The following is a 19,324-nucleotide window of genomic DNA, read 5'->3' on the forward strand; positions in this document are numbered from 1 at the left end:
AGTCTGGTTTGCTAGCCCAAGTTAGATTGTTCTGGTTGCGCGTGGGGCGTTCCTGCCCGATTCTTACAAAGCTCTGCAGCCCGCGCCTCCCGCGTGTCCCTGCCCTGCCCCCACTTCCCAATGGCGGATGCAGGCGTCTGTGCTGCTTTTCCGCTGGGGGAGTTACTGGTGGGCTTGTAATCTCTTGGTTTTAATTATTTATCTATTTTTCCTTCCTGTTATGTTGCCCTCTGTGTTTCCAAGGCTCTCCACAGACTCGGCAGGGAGAGTGTTTCCTGGTGTTTGGAAACCTCTCTTCTTAAAATTCCCTTCCCGGGACGGGCTTCCTTTCCTGGGACGGAGCTCCCTCCCCACCTCCTTTGTCTCCTTTTTTTCTCTTTTATATTTTTTCCTACCTGTTTTGAAGACAATGGTCTGCTTTTCTGGTTGCCTGATGTCCTCTGCCAGCCTACAGAAGTTGTTTTGTGGAGTTTGCTCAGCGTTGAAATGTTCTTTTGAGGAATTTGTGAGGGAGAACGTGATCTTCCCGTCCTATTCCTCCGCCATCTTTTGAATAAGTATTTTTAAATGTATGAGTTATGTATGTGGTCGGCTGTTTATAAAAATGACCAGAATATTTCTCACCAAATGCAGGCCTGTATGGAATATGACTTTGTTGCTCCTCTCCATCAAGAAGTAAAGTGTGTCTCTCCTCTGCCCCCTCCTTAAATCTGGACTTGACCATGTGATCATCTTTGGCCAGTGGAACGTTAGCAAACATCACACTTGGGAGATCTTTGAAAAGGCATATGCATTGAGGCTTGACCTCTCTTGTTGCTGAGAACCCAATGCCACCAGGTGAACATGAGCAAGCTGGCGTCACTGAGGATGAGTGACTAAATGACGAGACCTCAGTCACCCCAGTAGAATCCTAGACATATGGGTGAGGCCATCCCAGATCACCTAGCCCAGCCAAAGTGGCTGGGACCAGAGAAAGCACTCAACTGTCATAATGAACGTGACAAACATTTGTCAGTTTTAAGCCACTAAATATTAGATATGTTTTTTCAACATAGTAAAATGTTAACAGACCACATATCATTTATTTCACAATTTCTCACCTAAAATTTTTGAGTAAACAGACTGCTAAGCAGACAGGATTATATTGGATAAAAATTGCTTCTACTGTAGTACTTTTAATCCCCAGTTTACAAATAACAAACAAGCCTAGACAAGTTAACTAACATTTCCAAGTTCACACAGTAAGGGGTTGGGCCAAGATCTGAGTCAGCATATTCTAACCCAGAGTGTGGGTTGCTTAGGTAGGCCCAGGGATACTGACCTTACCTTCCTGAACAAACTGACCTTGAGTCCTTTAAAAAAGCCCAGGCCAGGTATAGAAACAAGCTTTTGACTTAATATCCTTTACACTCTCTGAATTTTGAATCACATGAGTTTATTATCAATTCAAATATTAAGTTGAAAAGTTTTACTTAATAAAGTTTTATTTAATATACCCAAAGGGACAACTTTCAGACATTATTGGTTTAGAGGGATAGGATGATGGAGGGGTATATTGATTTCCAATTTATGTATTTTAGAATGATTGAATTTTATATACTGAACAAGTTTAACCAATTTTTAAAAGCAAAAATGCTAGAAAAATGTATAATATATACATGATGGAGGATATTACAGAGACAGACAAGTAGAGAGGCTTCACCTATGCCAAGGGACCTGTTATCCAGGGTTTCCTTGAGGGTAATCTGAAGAACGCTGCCCAAGGCTCCAAGGAAGGAGTAAGCAGTTCGACAATTCCACCATAGGGCCTCAATGCAGTGCTGGCTCTATGAGATTGTGCCCATGGCTCTGATCACCTCATACCTCCTCCTGACCCCGATCAAGTCAGAAACAAGGACCAGTGAGGCTGGGGGTATGGAGAAAGCAACCCAAAATATGTAAGCTTCTCACGTAGATTTCTCTGACTAAAACTTTGATATTCAAGGCAGTTTAGAGTTTGGGTTATTATTCTGGACAAGACACTTGATGTTGAATGGAAGCTATCTGGTGATTAAAAAGAACTTTAAAAATTATCTAAGAGTGAACTATAGAGAAACTATGGAATCTGACTGAGATCTTATTCAAGGACAAGAAAAGACTGAGGTCACAGACCAGTTTTCTGCTGTAGGCTATTGTGTCTGACTCAGTCAACCCATTCTACCTCTACAATGATAAGAAAAATTAGCTCTGTATCAGTTAACTGGTTAGCTGGGGATCTCTTCATAGATAATAAGTGATGGGATTTATCTGGAAATGTAACCCAGATGTTCAGGCCCCCATGCCTCTAACCACAAGCAGTAGCTGGATACACACTCTCCTTTTCAAAAGCATTTTTGCTCAGGATACACAGTTTTCACTTGGTTTCTCTTCCACACCTCATGTCACTGTCATCGTTGCTGTACCTTCAGGAAGGTGGGGCTGCAGTAACAAAACTCTGGAATCTGACCTCATTCTGAATATTGCATTCATGTGATGATGTCAAGGATCTTAATTTCAAGTTTCAGACTCCCCATGGTGATACTCCTAGTGGGTTGAATTCAACTCCAGAGCACTGCATTACATTATGTATGAAAGGCACATGGTGAGGATTCAATAAACAGTGATTATTATACCTTTAATAATAATTTCTCCCTGAAAAATCACAGAAGGTGCTGGGTGAGGGAAGGGGGAATGCCACATCTTCAGTGCCACATAAGTCTCTGCTCTTAAGTAGCTCATCTAGAGACTACACAGTGTGCTAGGTAGGGGTGGGGAGGGAGACAGAGACTCCTATTGTACCAGACTTGGAAGAACAATCTGGACAACCAGCTCACCATGAAGTAGTAAGGGTGATTGATCTCCTTCAGGACCTGAATGTTGTCTGTTGTCACTGAATGAATACTGGAACACCAGGCCAGTGAGAAGAGCCAAGGTTCATTGACGAGGTATATGTTGATGTTGATGTTAGCTGCTTTATATTCTCTGGGAAGAAAAAGAACCCACAGGAGATTTAGACTTAATCTCATTCTCACATCTAAAAGGGAAACAGCCACTGTGTCATGAAAGGTTGTTGCTTAAATCACCGGAAACGCCTGGTCATGTGACAACTTATGATATGACACGCTGAATTAGCTCATGTTGCAATGATGGTAAAGCTGTAGACTTAATACCTTTACTCCTGTACCAACAGTAGTTATTTTATTCTATTTTTATTTTTAAAATTTTTATTGAAAAGTAGTTGATTTACAATGTTGTGTCAGTTTCAGGTTTATAGCAAAGCGATTCAGTTTTGCATATATATCTCTATCTAAATCTGCATCTATTCTTTTCTAGAAACTTCTTCATTGTAGATTATTTTAAGATGTTGACTAGTTTCCTGTGCTACACTCTAGGTCCCTGTTGGTTATCTATTTTATTTATAGTAGTGTGTTTATTTTAACCCCAAACTCCTAATTTATCCCTCTCCCTTTTCCTTTGGTAACCATAAGCTTGTTTTCTATGTCAACAGTAATAGTAGTATTTTAGTAAACTACATGCCCTGAGACAAATAAGGGGGGAAGGGAGGGAGACAGGGAGGAAAAAGGAAAGACCTGTCAGAATTTGTCGACTTCAATTCATGGTGTAAATATTCCTCCAATTTTTCTCCCATAAGCTGCTATGTGCCAGCTGCAGTACACTATTATGTAGCAAATGTACTCAGAGCGCTTATCACCCTTTATCTGCTTTCCTACCAGTCTTCTTCACCTGACTGTAGCGAATTAAAAGCAAAGACTTTGTGTTACTCGTCTCTGCATATCCAGTACCTGCTTCATAAGTAGTTAACTAAAGAAATAAAGAAATGAATGTTGATCTGGTAAATATTTACACTTCAAATATAAAGAATTTTTTAAAGCACTTAGTAGGGGAAATGGAACCCACATTTCCCTGTGCACTAAATGCCAGTAGGTATTTGTGCACTGTCTAAAGAGGCAAGGAGATCCAACCAGTCCATTCTAAAGGAGATCAGTCCTGGGTGTTCATTGGTAGGACTGATGCTAAAGCTGAAACTCCAGTACTTTGGCGACCTCATGCGAAGAGCTGACTCATTTGAAAAGCCCCTGATGCTGGGAAAGATTGAGGGCAGGAGGAGAAGGGGACGACAGAGGATGAGATGGCTGGATGGCATCACTGACACGATGGACGTGAGTTTGAGTGAACTCCGGGAGTTGGTGATGGACAGGGAGGCCTGGCGTGCTGCGATTCATGGGGTCTCAAAGAGTCGGACATGAGTGAGTGACTGAACTGAACTGAAAGTGAGAGAGAATCACTCTACTTAATATTAAGTCTTACTATATAGCTACAGTAATCAAGATAGTGTGGTATTAGGGAAGGAACAGACATATGGAACCGTGGGACACAATTTTAAACCCAGAAATAGACCCATAAGAATATGTCAAAATGATTTTTGACAAAGGTGTAAAAGCAATTCAGTGGGATAAGAGTTTTTCAACAAATGGTACTAGAGCAATAGGACAGGCATACATAGGCAAAAAACCCAGAAAACCTCAACTTACATCGCATACTTCATATAAAAATTGACTAGATGGATCACAGACAAATACATAATGTAAAACTACAAAACTTTCAGGAAAAATTGAGACCTATGGGCTAGACAGAGAACTCTCAGACTTGACAGTAAAAGCATGATACATCATTGAGAAAACTGATGTTAGACCTAATAAAAAATTTAGAACTTTTGTTCTGTGGAAGAATCTTAAGGAGATGCTACAGACCAGAAATAGACTGGGATCAAGTATTTATAAACAGAACATCCAACAAAGGATTATATCTATCCACGTTTTGTCAGAACTCTCCACCATGACCTGTCCATCTTGGGTGGCCCTATACGGATGGCATGGCTCATAGTTTCATTGAGTTAGACAAGGATGTGATCCATGTGTTCAGTTTGGTTAGTTTTCTGTAACTGTGGAGGTTTTCATGGTGGTTTTCATCCTGTCTGCCCTCTGATGGATAAAGATAAGAGGTTTGTGGAAGCTTCCTGATGGAAGGGACTGGCTGAGGGGAATCTGGGTCTTGCTCTGATGGGGTGGGCCATGCTCAGTAAATCCTTAATCCAATTTTCTGTTGGTGGGTGGGGCTATGTTTTCTCTCAGTAGTTTGGCCTGAGGTCAAACTATGGTAGGGGTAATGGCAACCTCTTTCAAAAGGGCTTATGCCAGCATGCATGGCTCCCAGGACTATTGTGTTTAGTGACCCCGAGCCTGTGGCAGGCCACGGTCAACCCACGCCTCTGCTGGAGACTCCTGGACACTCACAGGCAAGTCTGGCTCAGTTTTTTGTGGGGTCACTGTTCCGTTCTCCTGGGTCCTGGTGTGCACAAGGTTTTGTCTGTGTCCTCCAAGAGTCTGTTTCCCCAGTCCTGTGGGAGTTCTTCAATCAAATCCCACTGGCCTTCAAAGTCATATTCCCTGGGAATTCTCAGTACCTTTGTTGGATCCCCAGTTGGGAAATCTGTTGTGAGCTCTAGAACTTTTGCAACAGTACGAGAATGTCTTTGGTATAATTGTTCTCCAGTTTATGGGTCACCTGCTTGGTGGCTCTGAAGTGGGGCTAATAGCGACGTTCTCCAAGAGGACTTATGCCACACACCACATCTCCCAGGTCTGCTGCAGCCAGAGCCTCTGTCCCTGTGGCCGGCCACTGCTGACCCATGCCTTTGCAGGAGACATTAACACTCAAAGGCAGGTCTGGCTCAGTCTCTTGTGGGGTCCCTGGGTCCTGATACACACAAGGTTTTGCTTCAGCCCTCTGAGCATCTCTGGTGGGTATGGGGTTTGATTCTAAACATGATTTTGCCCCTCCAACCATCTTGTTGGGGTTTCTTATTTGCCTTTTGATATGGGGTATCTTTTTTTGGTGGGATCCAACATTCTCTTGTCAATGGTTGTTCAGGGGTTAGTTGCAATTTTGGAGTTTTTGCAGAAGATGAGTGTCCATCATTCTACTCAAACTTAAGGCATTAGACACTTACTCCCCACCGGGCCAATACTGGCATATTGGGAAGAGGACTTATTCATCTATTCATCTAGACTTTCAAACTACTGCACAATTGCACTCATTTCACATGCTAGCAAAGTAAGGCTCAAAATTCTTCAAGCAAGGCTTCAACAGTATATGAACTGAGAACTTACAGATGTTCAAGCTGGATTTAGAAAAGGCAGAGGAACCAGAGATCAAATTACCAACATCCATTGGATCACAGAAAAAACAACGGAGTTCCAGAAAACCATTTATTTCTGCTTTATTGACTACACCAAAGCTTTTGACTGTGTGGATCACAACAAACTGTGGAAAATTCTTCAAGAGATGGGAATATCAGACCACCTGACCTGCCTCCTGAGAAATCTGTATGCAGGTCAAGAAGCAACAGCAAGAACTGGACATGGAACAATGCACTGGTTCTGAGTTGGGAAAGGAGTACATCAAGGCTGTATATTGTCACCCTGCTTATTTAACATATATGCAGAGTGCATCATGCAAAATGCTGGGCTGTGTGAAGCACAGGCTGGAATCAAGATTGCTGGGAGAAATATCAGCAACCTCAGATATGCAGATGACACCATCTTTATGGCAGAAAGAGAAGTGGTACTTAAGAACCTTTTGATGAAAGTGAAAGAGGAGAGTGAAAAAGCTGGCTTAAAACTCAACATTCAAAAAACAAAGATCATGGCATCCTGTCCCATCACTTCATGGCAAATAGATGGGAAAACAGTGGAAACAGTGACAGACTATTTTCTTGGGTTCCAAAGACACTGCAGGTGGTGACAGCAGTCATGAAATTAAAAGACGCTCGTTCCTTGGAAGAAAAGCTATGACCAACCTAGACAGCATATTAAAAAGCAGAGACATTACTTTGCCAACTTGGCCCATATAGTGACAGCTATGGCTTTTCCAGGTTTTTACATAGCTTCATAGCTTATGTATGGATGTTAGAGTTGGACCATAGAGAAAGCTGAGTGTAGAAGAATTGATGCTTTTGAGTTGTGGTGCTGTAGAAGACTCTTGAGAGTCCTTTGGACTGCAAAGAGGTCAAACCAGTCAATCCTGAAGGAAATCAGTACTGAATATTCATTGGAAGGGCTGATGCTGAAGCCGGAGCTCCAATACTTGGGCTACCTGATGGGAAGAACTGACTCATTAGAAAAGACCCTGATGGTGGGAAAGACTGAAGGCAGGAGGAGAAGGGGACAACAAGGATGTGATGGTTGGACAGCATCAATAACTCGGGGGGACACGAGTTTGAGCAAGCTCCAGGAGTTGGTGATGGACAGCATGGAGTGCTGCAGTCCTTGGGGCGCAAAGAGTTGGACATGACTGCACCACTGAACTGACCTGACTGATAGAAGTAACTCTAAAAATTCAACAATAAAAATCAAGCCATTCAGTTAGAAATAATAAGAAAAGACATTTTACTGAAGAGGATAAACCATAGCTTTCACTATATGGGCCAAGTTGGCAAAGTAATGTCTCTGCTTTTTAATATGCTGTCTAGATTGGTCATAGCTTTTCTTCCAAGGAGCAAGCGTCTTTTAATTTCATGACTGCTGTCACCATCTGCAGTGACTTTGGAACCCAAGAAAATAGTCTGTCACTGTTTCCATTGTTTTCCCATCTATTTGCCAAGGCAACTAAGAACATAATAAGATCTTCAGTATCATTACCTGTCAGAGAATGAAAATTAAAACCACAGTGTGATATCACTACACACCTATCAGAATGGCTACAGTAAAAAATGACAATGCCATAAACTGCAAGGATGTAGAGCCCTGGGTCATCATACATTGCTGGTGGGATGTAAAACAGTACAGGCCCTCTGAAAATGTTTGGAAGTTTGTTATAAAACTAAATAAAACTTACAAAGTTTCTTAGAAAACTCTGAAAACTACTATACTCCAGCAATTGCAGTTTTAGCCATTAGTCTCATAGAAGTAACAACTTACATTCACAGCAGGCAATTCTGGGAAGATGGCAGAAAAAGAAGCACCAGGAACCTGATCCCATCCTGGACAATAACATTGGCAAAATCTAATGTAACTATTAATATTTTGGTACTATGGCATCTATTGTAGTCTTACAACTTTCAGGGAAGTTTTAGATGGTAAGCTATAGTTAACGTTGGTCAGTTTCAGCAACTATAACAGTAGCAGTTACCATTTCCAGACTCCCAGCTCCATGACAGGCAGCTGTGCCCACGTTCCTAGAGCAGCTTAGATCCAACCTATGACACACTATATAATCAAAGTTCCAAAAGCCAAAGGCAAATAAAGAATCTTGAAGCATTTGTCTTGTAGGAGATTCACAGGCACAGGAGGAAATAAAGATATTCCCAGGTAAACAAAAGGTGAAGGAGTTCATGGGCACTAGATCAGCCCTGCAGGAAAAACTCAAGAGCGTCCTCCAAGGTGAAATAAAGTAAAGAGACAGTAGTTTAAAGTCTAAGGAAGACAAAAAGATATCAAGAAAAGTAAATATACGGGCAACTATAAAAGATAGTATTATTGTAACAATGGTGTGTAACTATAGTCTTTATTTTATACATAATTTAGCAAAAGATCTATAGAAAAAAACCAGAATTATTAGTCTAAAAGCTAATAACTGTATAACTTTATCAACTTCACATGTTGTCTTTTACATAGTTGGAGAAACTTGCATTTAGAGGAATTATTAGTTTATTTTTGAGGCATACAGTATATAAAAATGAAATTTTCTGACATCAAAAAGTGAAAATGGAAGGACTGGAGTTATAAAGAAGAGTTATTGCATGTTACTGAATTTAAGCTTGTATAAATTCAACCACAGTGTTGTAACTTTAGGACGGTAAGTGTAATTCCCATGGTAACACACAAAAATTAGGTATAAAAAAAATAAAAAAGGAACTGAGAAAAGGATTTAAGCATTTCACTACGAAAAACAACTAAACACAAAAGAAAACAGTAAGGAAGGAAATAAGGGAAAAATTATAAGGTATATGCTGTTGCTGCTGCTAAGCTGCTTCAGTCGTGTCCGACTCTGTGCGACCCACCAGGCTCCCCCATTCCTGGGATTCTCCAGGCAAGAACACTGGAGTGGGTTGCCATTTCCTTCTCTAATGCATGAAAGTGAAAAGTGAAAGTGAAGTCGCTCAGTCGTGTCCGACTCTTCGCCACCCCATGGACTGTAGCCTACCAGCCTCCTCCGTCCATGGAATTTTCCAGGCAAAAGTACTGCAGTGGGTTGCCATTGCCTTCTCCAATAAGGTATATAGAAATAACAAATTAAAATAACAGATGATAGAAACAATATTTATAAAAATGACAGCAGTAACAACAATAATCTTTGTCCTTTTCAGTAATTTAAAAAATGTAAATAGATTAAACTCTCCAATCAGAGATTGTCAGAATGCATAAAAACACATGACCCATGTTTATGCTGTCCACAAGAGACTCATTTAAGATCCAAATGCACGGACAGATTGCAAGCCAAAGGACAGAAAAGTTATTCCATGCAAATAGTAACTAAAAAGAGCATGGGTGGCTATATTAATATCAGATAAAACAGGGACTGTGTAAAAAAAGTTTACATGTGACAAAGGAGGCTATTATATATTAATACAAGTTTCAACATAGCAAGAAGATCTATTAATTATAAACATTTATGTGCCTAATGATAGACCAGTAAAATTTACAAAGTAAACACTGACAAAATTGAAGCTGTATAATAACAGCTGGAGATTTTAATATCTCATTCTCAATGAGAACTGGAACAATTAGACAGAAGATAAGCAGGGAAACAGAGGACTTAACACAAGAAACTATATCTAAGAGACAGAACACTCAATCCAATAAGAACACACACATTCTTCTCAAGTGCATGTGTGGCAACTCTCACTTTAGATATGTTATGTCACAAATTATATCCAATCGAACACAATGAAGTCAGAAGTCTAACAAAAGGAAAATTGGAAAATTCACATATTTGTGGGACTTAAGTCTAAGGGAGACAAAAAAAAAAACCTCAATAAAAGTAAATATAAAGGCAAGTATAAAAGATAGTATTATTACACTCTAAAGTAACTAAAGGATAAAGAAAGAAATCACAAGGGAAATGAAAAAAATATATGGAGATGAATGAAAATGAAAACACAAAAACTCATGGGATGCAGCAAAGGTGATGCTAAGGGGGGAAGTGCATAGCTATAAATTCTTACATTTAAAAAAATAAGAGGATTATTGCTATGTTCATCAGTAATGTGGGCCTGTAATTTTCTTTTTTGTGATATCTCTGCTTTTGGTATCAGAGTGACAGTGGCCTCACACAATGAATTCAGAAGTGTTCCTTCCAAATAATATCATCAATGTCACAGAAGAACATAGATGCAAAAATCCTCAACAAAATATGAGCAAACCAAATCCAACAATATGTTTAAAAGCTCATATACCATGATCAAGTGGGATCTATCCCAAGACTGCAAGGAGTTTTCAGTATTATCAAATTGATCGATATGAAACACCACATTAACAAACTGAAGAATAAAACCCATATGATCATTTCAATAGATGTAGAAAAAGCTTTTGATGAATTTCAATATCCATTTATGATTAAAAACTCTACAGAAAGTGGGCAAACAGGGAACATTCAGCATAATAAAGGCCATATACATGACAAACTCACAGCTAAGATCATACTCAGAGTTAAAAAGCTGAAAGCACTTCATCTAAGATCAGATCAGGAACAAGACAAGAAGGCCCACTCTTATCACTTTTATTCAACATAGTTTTAGAAGTCCTAGCCACAGAAACCACAGAAGAAAAGAAATAAAATGAATTCAAATAGGAAAAGAAGAAGTAAAACTGTCTCTGTAGATGACATGATAAAATAGAAAATCCTAAAGACACTACCAGAAAACTACTGCTGCTGCTGCTAAGTTGCTTCAGTTGTGTCTGACTCTGTGCGACCCCATAGACGGCAGCCCACCAGGCTCCCCCGTCCCTGGGATTCTCCAAGCAAGAACACTGGAGTGGATTGTCATTTCCTTCTCCAATGCATGAAAGTAAAGAGTGAAAGTGAAGTCGCTCAGTCCACCACTGAGCGACTTCACTTTCACTCTTTATAGTGACCCCACGGACTGAAGCCTACCAGGCTCCTCTGTCCATGGGATTTTCCAGGCAAGAGTACTGGAGTGGGGTGCCATTGTCTTCTCCTGGGTGGCCTCCATAGACTGTCTTAAAATTCTGCTTTGAAAATAATATTTAGGCTCAAGTTCAAACATCTAGTTCTGCCTATTTGTTCATGACTTCTCAAGCATTTAGAGCATCTGCTTTAGAAAATAAAAATCCAAGAAGGCGAGAATGGCATCTCTTGCTCAGCATGCCTTGCTGTTGCATAACATATAGGTAGATTCCTCCTAAGCATGATTTAAGATGACTGAGGAGAAAATTCATATGAATCAAGTTGTTATTACTAACAAGTACCTATCTTTTTTATCAGTGAATTCAGTGAAGTTGCAAAATGCAAAATTAATGTGTATAAACCTATTGGACTTTTATACTGTAACAACAAAATATCAGAAAGAGAAATTAAGGAAACAACCCCATTTGCCATTACATCAAAAATAATAAAATACCTAGGAATCAACCTACCTAAGGAGGCAAAAGACCTGTACTCTGAAAACTGTAAGATTTTGATAAAAGAAATGAAAGATGATGAAAAATAGATGGAAAGGTAAACTGTGTTCTTGGAATAGAAGAAATATTGTGAACAAATTACTGACCAGAGATGTATTAATAAGTTTTTTGTTACCCAAATGTTATTGACTGGAGATGTATCAATATTTGTTTACATAACAAGTTGCCAGCCATAGGTTTTGGCTTTGGCAAAAATTCCCTGGTCAATAATGTGTATGGAAACACAAAAGACCCCAAATAACTAAAACAACCTTGAGAAAGAAGAAAGGGGCTCGAGGAATCATAGTCTCTGACTTCAAGCTATACTTAAAAGCTATGCAAACAAAACAGTATAGTGCTGGCACAAAAACAGAAACGTAGATAAATGGAACTGGGATGAAAAGAACAAAAATAAACCCATACACTTATGGTCAATTAGCTTACAACAAAGGAGGCAAGACTATACAAGGGAGAAAAGGTAGTCTCTTCAAAAAGGGGTGCTGGAAAAACTAGACAGCTATATGCAAAAGAATGAAATTAGAACAGTCTCTAACACCATACACAAAAATAAACTCAAAACGGATTAAAGGCCTAAATGTAAGACCAGCTATTATAACAGTCTTAAAGGAATACATAGGTAGAACACTGTGATATAAATCACAATAAGATCTTTTTTGATCCATCTCCTGGAGTAATGAAAATAGAAACAAATGGGACCTACTTAAAAGCTTTTGCACAGCAAAGGAAACCATAAAAATGAAAGGACAACCCACAGAATGGGTGAAAATATTTGCAAATGAAGTGGCTGACAAGCGGTTAAACTCCAAACTATACAAACAACCCATGCAGCTCAATAGCAAAAAAACAAACAATTCAATGAAAAAATAGGTAGCAGATCTAAATAGACATTTCTCCAAAGAAGACATACAGGTGGCCAAAAAGCACATGAAAAGATGCTCAACACCACTAATTATTAGAGTAATGCAAATGGAAAATACAATGAGGCATCATTTCATACCAGTCAGAATGGCCATCATTAAAAAAAATGTACAAATAATAAATGCTGGAGAAGATATGGAGAAAAGGGAACCCTTCTACCCTCTCAGTGGGAATGTAAATTGGTATAACTGCTAGGGAGAACAGTATTGAGGTTCCTTGATAAACAAAAATAGTTACTATATGCTCCAGCAATCCCATTTGGGTATATACCCAAAGAAAAGTCTAATTGAAAAGATGCATGTACCCTAATGGTCAGAACAGCACTATTAACAATAGCTAACACATGGAGGCAACCTATATGTCCACTGACAGATGAATGTATAAAGAAGATATGGTGTGCATGTGTGCATGCGTGCACACACACACTGGAATATTACTCAGCTATAAAAAGAATGAAATAATGTCATTTGCAGCACAGGGATGAACCTATTAAGTGAAGTAAGCCAGACGGCAAAAGACAAATATCAATATATCACTTATATGGAATCTGAGAAAATGATACAAATATTTTATTTTTACAAAACAGAAATAGATTCTCAGACATAAAAAACAAACTTATAGTTGCCTAAGGGGAAATATAGGGAGGGATAAATTAAGAGTTAAATCCAAGGATAAATTAAGGTATAAATTAAAATATAAACAATATCAAATACAAAATAAATAAAGCACTTATGTATAGCACAGGAAACTACATTTAATAACTTGGAACTCCAGTACTTTGGCCACCTCATGCAAAGAGTTGACTCATTGGAAAAGACCCTGATGCTGGGAGGGGTTGGGGGCAGGAGGAGAAGGGGATGACAGAGGATGAGATGGCTGGATGGCATCACCGACTCGATGGACATGAGTTTGAGTGAACTCTGGGAGTTGGTGATGGACAGGGAGGCCTGGTGTGATGCGATTCATGGGGTCGCAAAGAATCGGACACGACTGAGCGACTGGACTGAACTGAACTGAACAAACTATAATGGAAAAGAATTGGAAAAATTAAATATATATATGAATCAATTTGTTGTACACCTGAAACTAACACAACATTGTAAATCAATCATATTTCAATTAAAAAAATTAAAAAGAGAAACATTAGAGTACTAGGGATATAATGTGCAATATGATAAATATAATTAATGCTGCTGTATGTTATATGTGAAAGTTATTGAGTAAAAAACTTCTATTTCTCCAGTTATGCATCTATATGAGATGATGGATGTTCACTGAACTTCTTGTGATAATCATTTAATGATATTTGTAAGTAAAGCATTACGCTGTGCTCCTTAAACTTATAGTGCTATATGTATATTTGAATAAAAGTGGAAGAAAAATTTCAAAACCAAGAAAGATTTCATATCAACAACATATCTTTACAACTTAGGAAACTAGAAAAAGAAGAACAAAGTGATCCAACATAGTAAAAGGAAGAAAATAATAAAGATTAGCACAAACACATAACAACAGAAAACCAACAAAGAAACCAAAAGTTAGTTCTCTGAAAATAACAACAAAATTAGTAAATTTTTAGCTAGAGATACTAACCAGTCTGTTGTTCCATGTCCAGTTCTAACTGTTGCTTCCTGACATGCATATAGGTTTCTCAAGAGGGAGGTCAGGTGGTCTGGTATTCCCATCTCTTTCAGAATTTTCCAGTTTATTGTGATCCACACAGTCAAAGGCTTTGGCATAGTTAATAAAGCAGAAATAGATGTTTTTCTAGAAATCTCTTGCTTTTTCGATGATCCAGCGGATGTTGGCAATTTGATCTCTGGTTCCTCTGCCTTTTCTAAAACCAGCTTGAACATCTGGAATTTCATGGTTCACGTACTGCTGAAGCCTGGCTTGCAGAATTTTGAGTATTACTTTACTAGCGTGTGAGATGAGTGCAACTGTGCAGTAGTTTGAGCATTCTTTGGCATTGCCTTTCTTTGGAATTGGAATGAAAACTGACCTTTTCCAGTCCTGTGGCCACTGCTGAGTTTTCCAAATTTGCTGGCATATTGAGTGCAGCACTTTCACAGCATCTTCCAGGATTTGAAATAGCTCAACTGGAATTCCATCACCTCCACTAGCTTTGACAGTTAGAACTGGACATGGAACAACAGACTGGTTCCAAATAGGAAAAGGAGTACGTCAAGGCTGTATATTGTTACCCTGTTTATTTAACTTATATGCAGAGTACATCATGAGAAACGCTGGGCTGGAGGAAGCACAAGCTGGAATCAAGACTGCCAGGAGAAATATCAATAACCTCAGATATGCAGATGACACCACCCTAATGGCAGAAAATGAAGAGGAACTAAAAAGCCTCTTGATGAAACTGAAAGAGGAGAGTGAAAAAATTGGCTTAAAGCTCAACATTCAGAAAACTATGATCATGACATCTGGTTCTATCACTTCATGGCAGACAGATGGGGAAACAGTGGAAACAGTGTCAGACTTTATTTTTCTGGTGTCTGCAGCCATGAAATTAAAAAACGCTGACTCTTTGGAAGAAAAGTTATGACCAACCTAGATAACATATTGAAAAGCAGAGATATTACTTTGCCAACAAAGGCCTGTCTAGTCAAGGATATGGTTTTTCCAGTGGTCATGTATGGATGTGAGAGTTGGACTGTGAAGAAAGCTGAGCGCCGAAGAATTCATGCTTTTGAACTGTGGTGTTGGAGAAGACTCTTGAGAGTCCCTTGGACAGCAAGGAGATACAACCAGTCCATCCTAAAGGAGACCAGTCCTGGGTGTTCTTTGGAAGGACTGATGCTGAAGCTGAAAGTCCAATACTTCAGCCACCTCATGCGAAGAGTTGACTCATTGGAAAAGACCCTGATGAGGGATTGAGGGCAGGAGGAGAAGGGGACGACAGAGGATGAGATGGCTGGATAGCATCACCGACTCGATGAAAGTGAGTTTGAGTGAACTCCCGGAGTTGGTGATGGACAGGGAGGCTTGGCGTGCTGTGATTCATGGGGTTGCAAAGAGTCGGACACGACTGAGCGACTGAAATGAACTGAACTGAACTAATAGACCCAAATTACTGAAGTCAGAAATGAAATTGAGGATACTATTACAAGATTTATAGAATTAAAAGGATTATAAGGATATGAGCAATATGAGCAATTGTATCCTAATAAATTTGGTAGCCTAAGTGAAGTGGAAAAATTCCTAGAAGCAAGAAACCTACCACAACTGTATCATGAAGAATTAGAAAATGTGAATAGATCTACAATCAATAAGGAGATTGAATTATTAACTAAAACTCTTCCAACAAAGAAAAACCCTGGATCCAATGACTTCACTGGTGAATTCCATCAAACATTTCAAGAAGAACTAATACGAACCCATTACGGTGGCATTAGAAAACCAGGAATCAATAGGATGTGTTAATGTGAAGAAACTGGAGCATTTGTGTCCTTCTGTTTTTAGAGTTGTGAAAAATAGTATGGTGGTGTCTGAAAAAATTAAAATTAGAATTACCATATAATTCAGCAGTTCCACTTCCTAGTATATACCCAAAAGAAATGAAAGCAGGTCTTGAAGAGATACTTGTACCCCCATTTTCATAGCAGCTTTATTCACAATAACTGAAATGTGAAAGCAACCCAAGTGTCCATCTATTGACAAAAGGCTAAGCAAATAGTGGCATATACATACAAAGAATTATTATTCAGTTAAAAAGGAATATATTCTTCAGTGGATGAATTCAACATGGATGAACCTTGAGGACTTCATCTTAAAAGAAATGAACCAGTTAAAAAAAGACAAATACTACATCATTTCACTTATATGAATCAAAATCATAAAGATATAAAGTAAAATGGTGGTTTCCAGAGTCTGCAGGCAGAGTATGATGGGAGCTCATTGTTTAATGAGAACAGAATTTGAGTTTACAAGATGAAAAGTGTTAAGTAGGTGGATGGTGGTGACTGCTGAACAATGTAATGAATGCATATTAAAGTCACAAAGTTGTATATTTAAAAATTATTGCAAGAGTAAATTTTAAGTGTATTTTAATGTGATTAAAAGTTTTTAAAGAGAGGGAAGGGCTTCCCTGGTGGCTCAGAGGTAAAGAATCTACCTGGCAAACCCAAAACATGACTTTGATGCCTGGTCTGGGAAGATCCCACGTGCCATGGAGCAACTAAGCTCGTGTGCCACAACAACTGAGCTTGTGCCCTAGAGTCTGGGAGTTGCAACTACTGAGCCCATGTGCCACAACTACTGAAGTCCACAGCCCTAGAGCCCATGCTCTGCAATAAGAGAAGCCACCTCAACGAGAAGTCTGCACACTGCAACTACAGAGCAGCCCCCACTCACTGCAACTAGAGAAAAGCCTGTGCAGCGACAAAGACCCAGCACAGCCTAAAATAAAAAACACAGAGAGGAAAGTCTGAATAAGCTATTAACTCTTAGTTAAAAAATTGTGTTCACATGAAAACCTATACACAAACATTCACATTTATTAAAAATAGCTCATAAATTGATGAAACAATCAGATATCCTTCAGTTGGTGAATAATTAGTTTAGTGCATTCATACAATGGAATACTATTCAGCAATGAAAAAGAACCAGCTGCTGACACATGAAACAGTCTTTATGAATCTCAAAAGGAATTACACTGAGTGGAAAAAAGCCAGTCACAACAGGTTGCACACTCTATGATTCTTCTATATATTTTTCTTAAAATGACAAAATTACAGAAGTGCAGAAGAGATTATTCATTGAGGAAGTTAGGGTTTGAGGTGAGTTGGATATCCAAGGAAGGGGAATGTGGTTATCAAAGGGCAACAAAAGGAATTTAATCTGGTGATTAAACAAGCCTATATCTTGGTTGTGATGTTGGATCCACAAACATACATATGATAAAACTGCACATAGATCTGTATATATTAATACAAAAAAACACACAAAAATGAATATAAGTTGGGGAAATTTGAATAAGATTGATGGATTGCATTAATTTCAATATCTTGGTTTTGATATCATACCAAAATTTTGCAAGTTTTACCACTGGAGTAAACTGGGTAAAAGGTACAGGACTATTTTCTATTATTCCTTACATGTTAACATGCAACCATCTCAAAATAAAAAGTTTAATCTGAAACTAGACTATTTAAAAAATATAATAAAATATATTCTGGGGGTTAAAAATAAAGTGTTATTAATATCATTTATAAGAACAATAGCACAAATGGCAGAAGGTAGTAAATGGAATTATGTTTTCCTAAGGATGTAATAATAAGGAGTTCATGATCTGAGCCACAGTCAGCTCCTGGTCTTGTTTTTGTTGACTGTATAGAGCTTCTCCATCTTTAGATGCAAAGAATATAATCAATCTGATTTCGATGTTGACCATCTGGTGATGTCCATGTATAGAGTCTTCTCTTGTGTTGTTGGAAGAGGGTGTTTGCTATGACCAGTGCATTTTCTTGGCAAAACTCTATTAGTCTTTTTCCTGCTTCATTCTGCATTCCAAGGCCAAATTTGCTTGTTACTCTAGGTGTTTCTTGACTTCCTACTTTTGCATTCCAGTCCCCTATAATGAAAAGGACATCTTTTTTGGGTGTTAGTTCTAAAAGGTCTTGTAGGTCTTCAGAGAACCATTCAACTTCAGCTTTTTCAGCGTTACTGGTTGGGGCATAGACTTGGATTACTGTGATATTGAATGGTTTGCCTTGGAGACGAACAGAGATCATTCTGTCATTTTGAGATTGCATCCAAGTACTGCATTTCTGACTCTTTTGTTGACCATGATGGCTATTCCATTTCTTCTGAGGGATTCCTGCCCACAGTAGCCATGAAATTAAAAGACGCTTACTCTTTGGAAGAAAAATTATGACCAACCTAGATAGCATATTCAAAAGCAGAGACATTGCCGACTAAGGTCCATTTAGTCAAGGCTATGTATGGATGTGAGAGTTGGACTGTGAAGAAGGCTGAGTGCCGAAGAATTGATGCTTTTGAACTGTGGTGTTGGAGAAGACTCTTGAGAGTCCCTTGGACTGCAAGGAGATCCAACCAGTCCATTCTGAAGGAGATCAACCCTGGGATTTCTTTGGAAGGAATGATGCTGAAGCTGAAACTCCAGTACTTTGGCCACCTCATGCGAAGAGTTGACTCACTGGAAAAGACTCTGATGCTGGGAGGGATTGGGGGCAGGAGGAGAAGGGGACGACCGAGGATGAGATGGCTAGATGGCATCACCGACTTGATGGACATTGAGTCTGAGTGAACTCCGGGAGTTGGTGATGGACAGGGAGGCCTGGCGTGCTATGATTCATGGGGTCACAAAGAGTCGGACACAACTGAGTGACTGAACTGAACTGAACTGAACTGAAGGACTATAATATTCTGTACTCTATACTGTGGAATAATATTAATTCAAGTGGAGTGTAATAAATTGGCAATACCTTTTATTGGTATCCCGGTGAATACAACAGAGTAGTTCAAGGCTTGAAATACAGAAAAGTAACTAGGGGAATTTTTACTAGCCCAGGGAGATTTTGGATATATATCTATAATTATATCTACATCTATACTCATAAATATAGCTACATCTATATCTCCAAGGAAACTTTGTCTCTGAAGCATTTAGAATTATTTGAAAAAAATTACTT

The 19,324-nt window shown here is 38.9% G+C and overlaps 1 protein-coding gene across 1 annotated transcript in view; it reads right to left on the reverse strand.

Annotated features, from left to right (window-relative positions):
• Positions 1-2,196: 2,196 nt before the first annotated feature.
• Positions 2,197-19,324, reverse strand: part of LOC101110537 (glycerophosphodiester phosphodiesterase domain-containing protein 4-like) — a 124,623-nt gene continuing 107,495 nt past the window's right edge. Inside the window, exons 12-13 of the mRNA XM_042232619.1 lie at positions 2,853-3,000; positions 2,197-2,202 (exon numbers count right to left, since the gene is read on the reverse strand). Coding sequence (XP_042088553.1) covers positions 2,197-2,202; positions 2,853-3,000 — 154 coding nt within the window. The remainder of the gene's footprint in view (positions 2,203-2,852; positions 3,001-19,324) is intronic.

This window comes from Ovis aries, chromosome 15, assembly GCF_016772045.2.
Source record: "Ovis aries strain OAR_USU_Benz2616 breed Rambouillet chromosome 15, ARS-UI_Ramb_v3.0, whole genome shotgun sequence".
Lineage (NCBI taxonomy): Eukaryota > Metazoa > Chordata > Mammalia > Artiodactyla > Bovidae > Ovis > Ovis aries.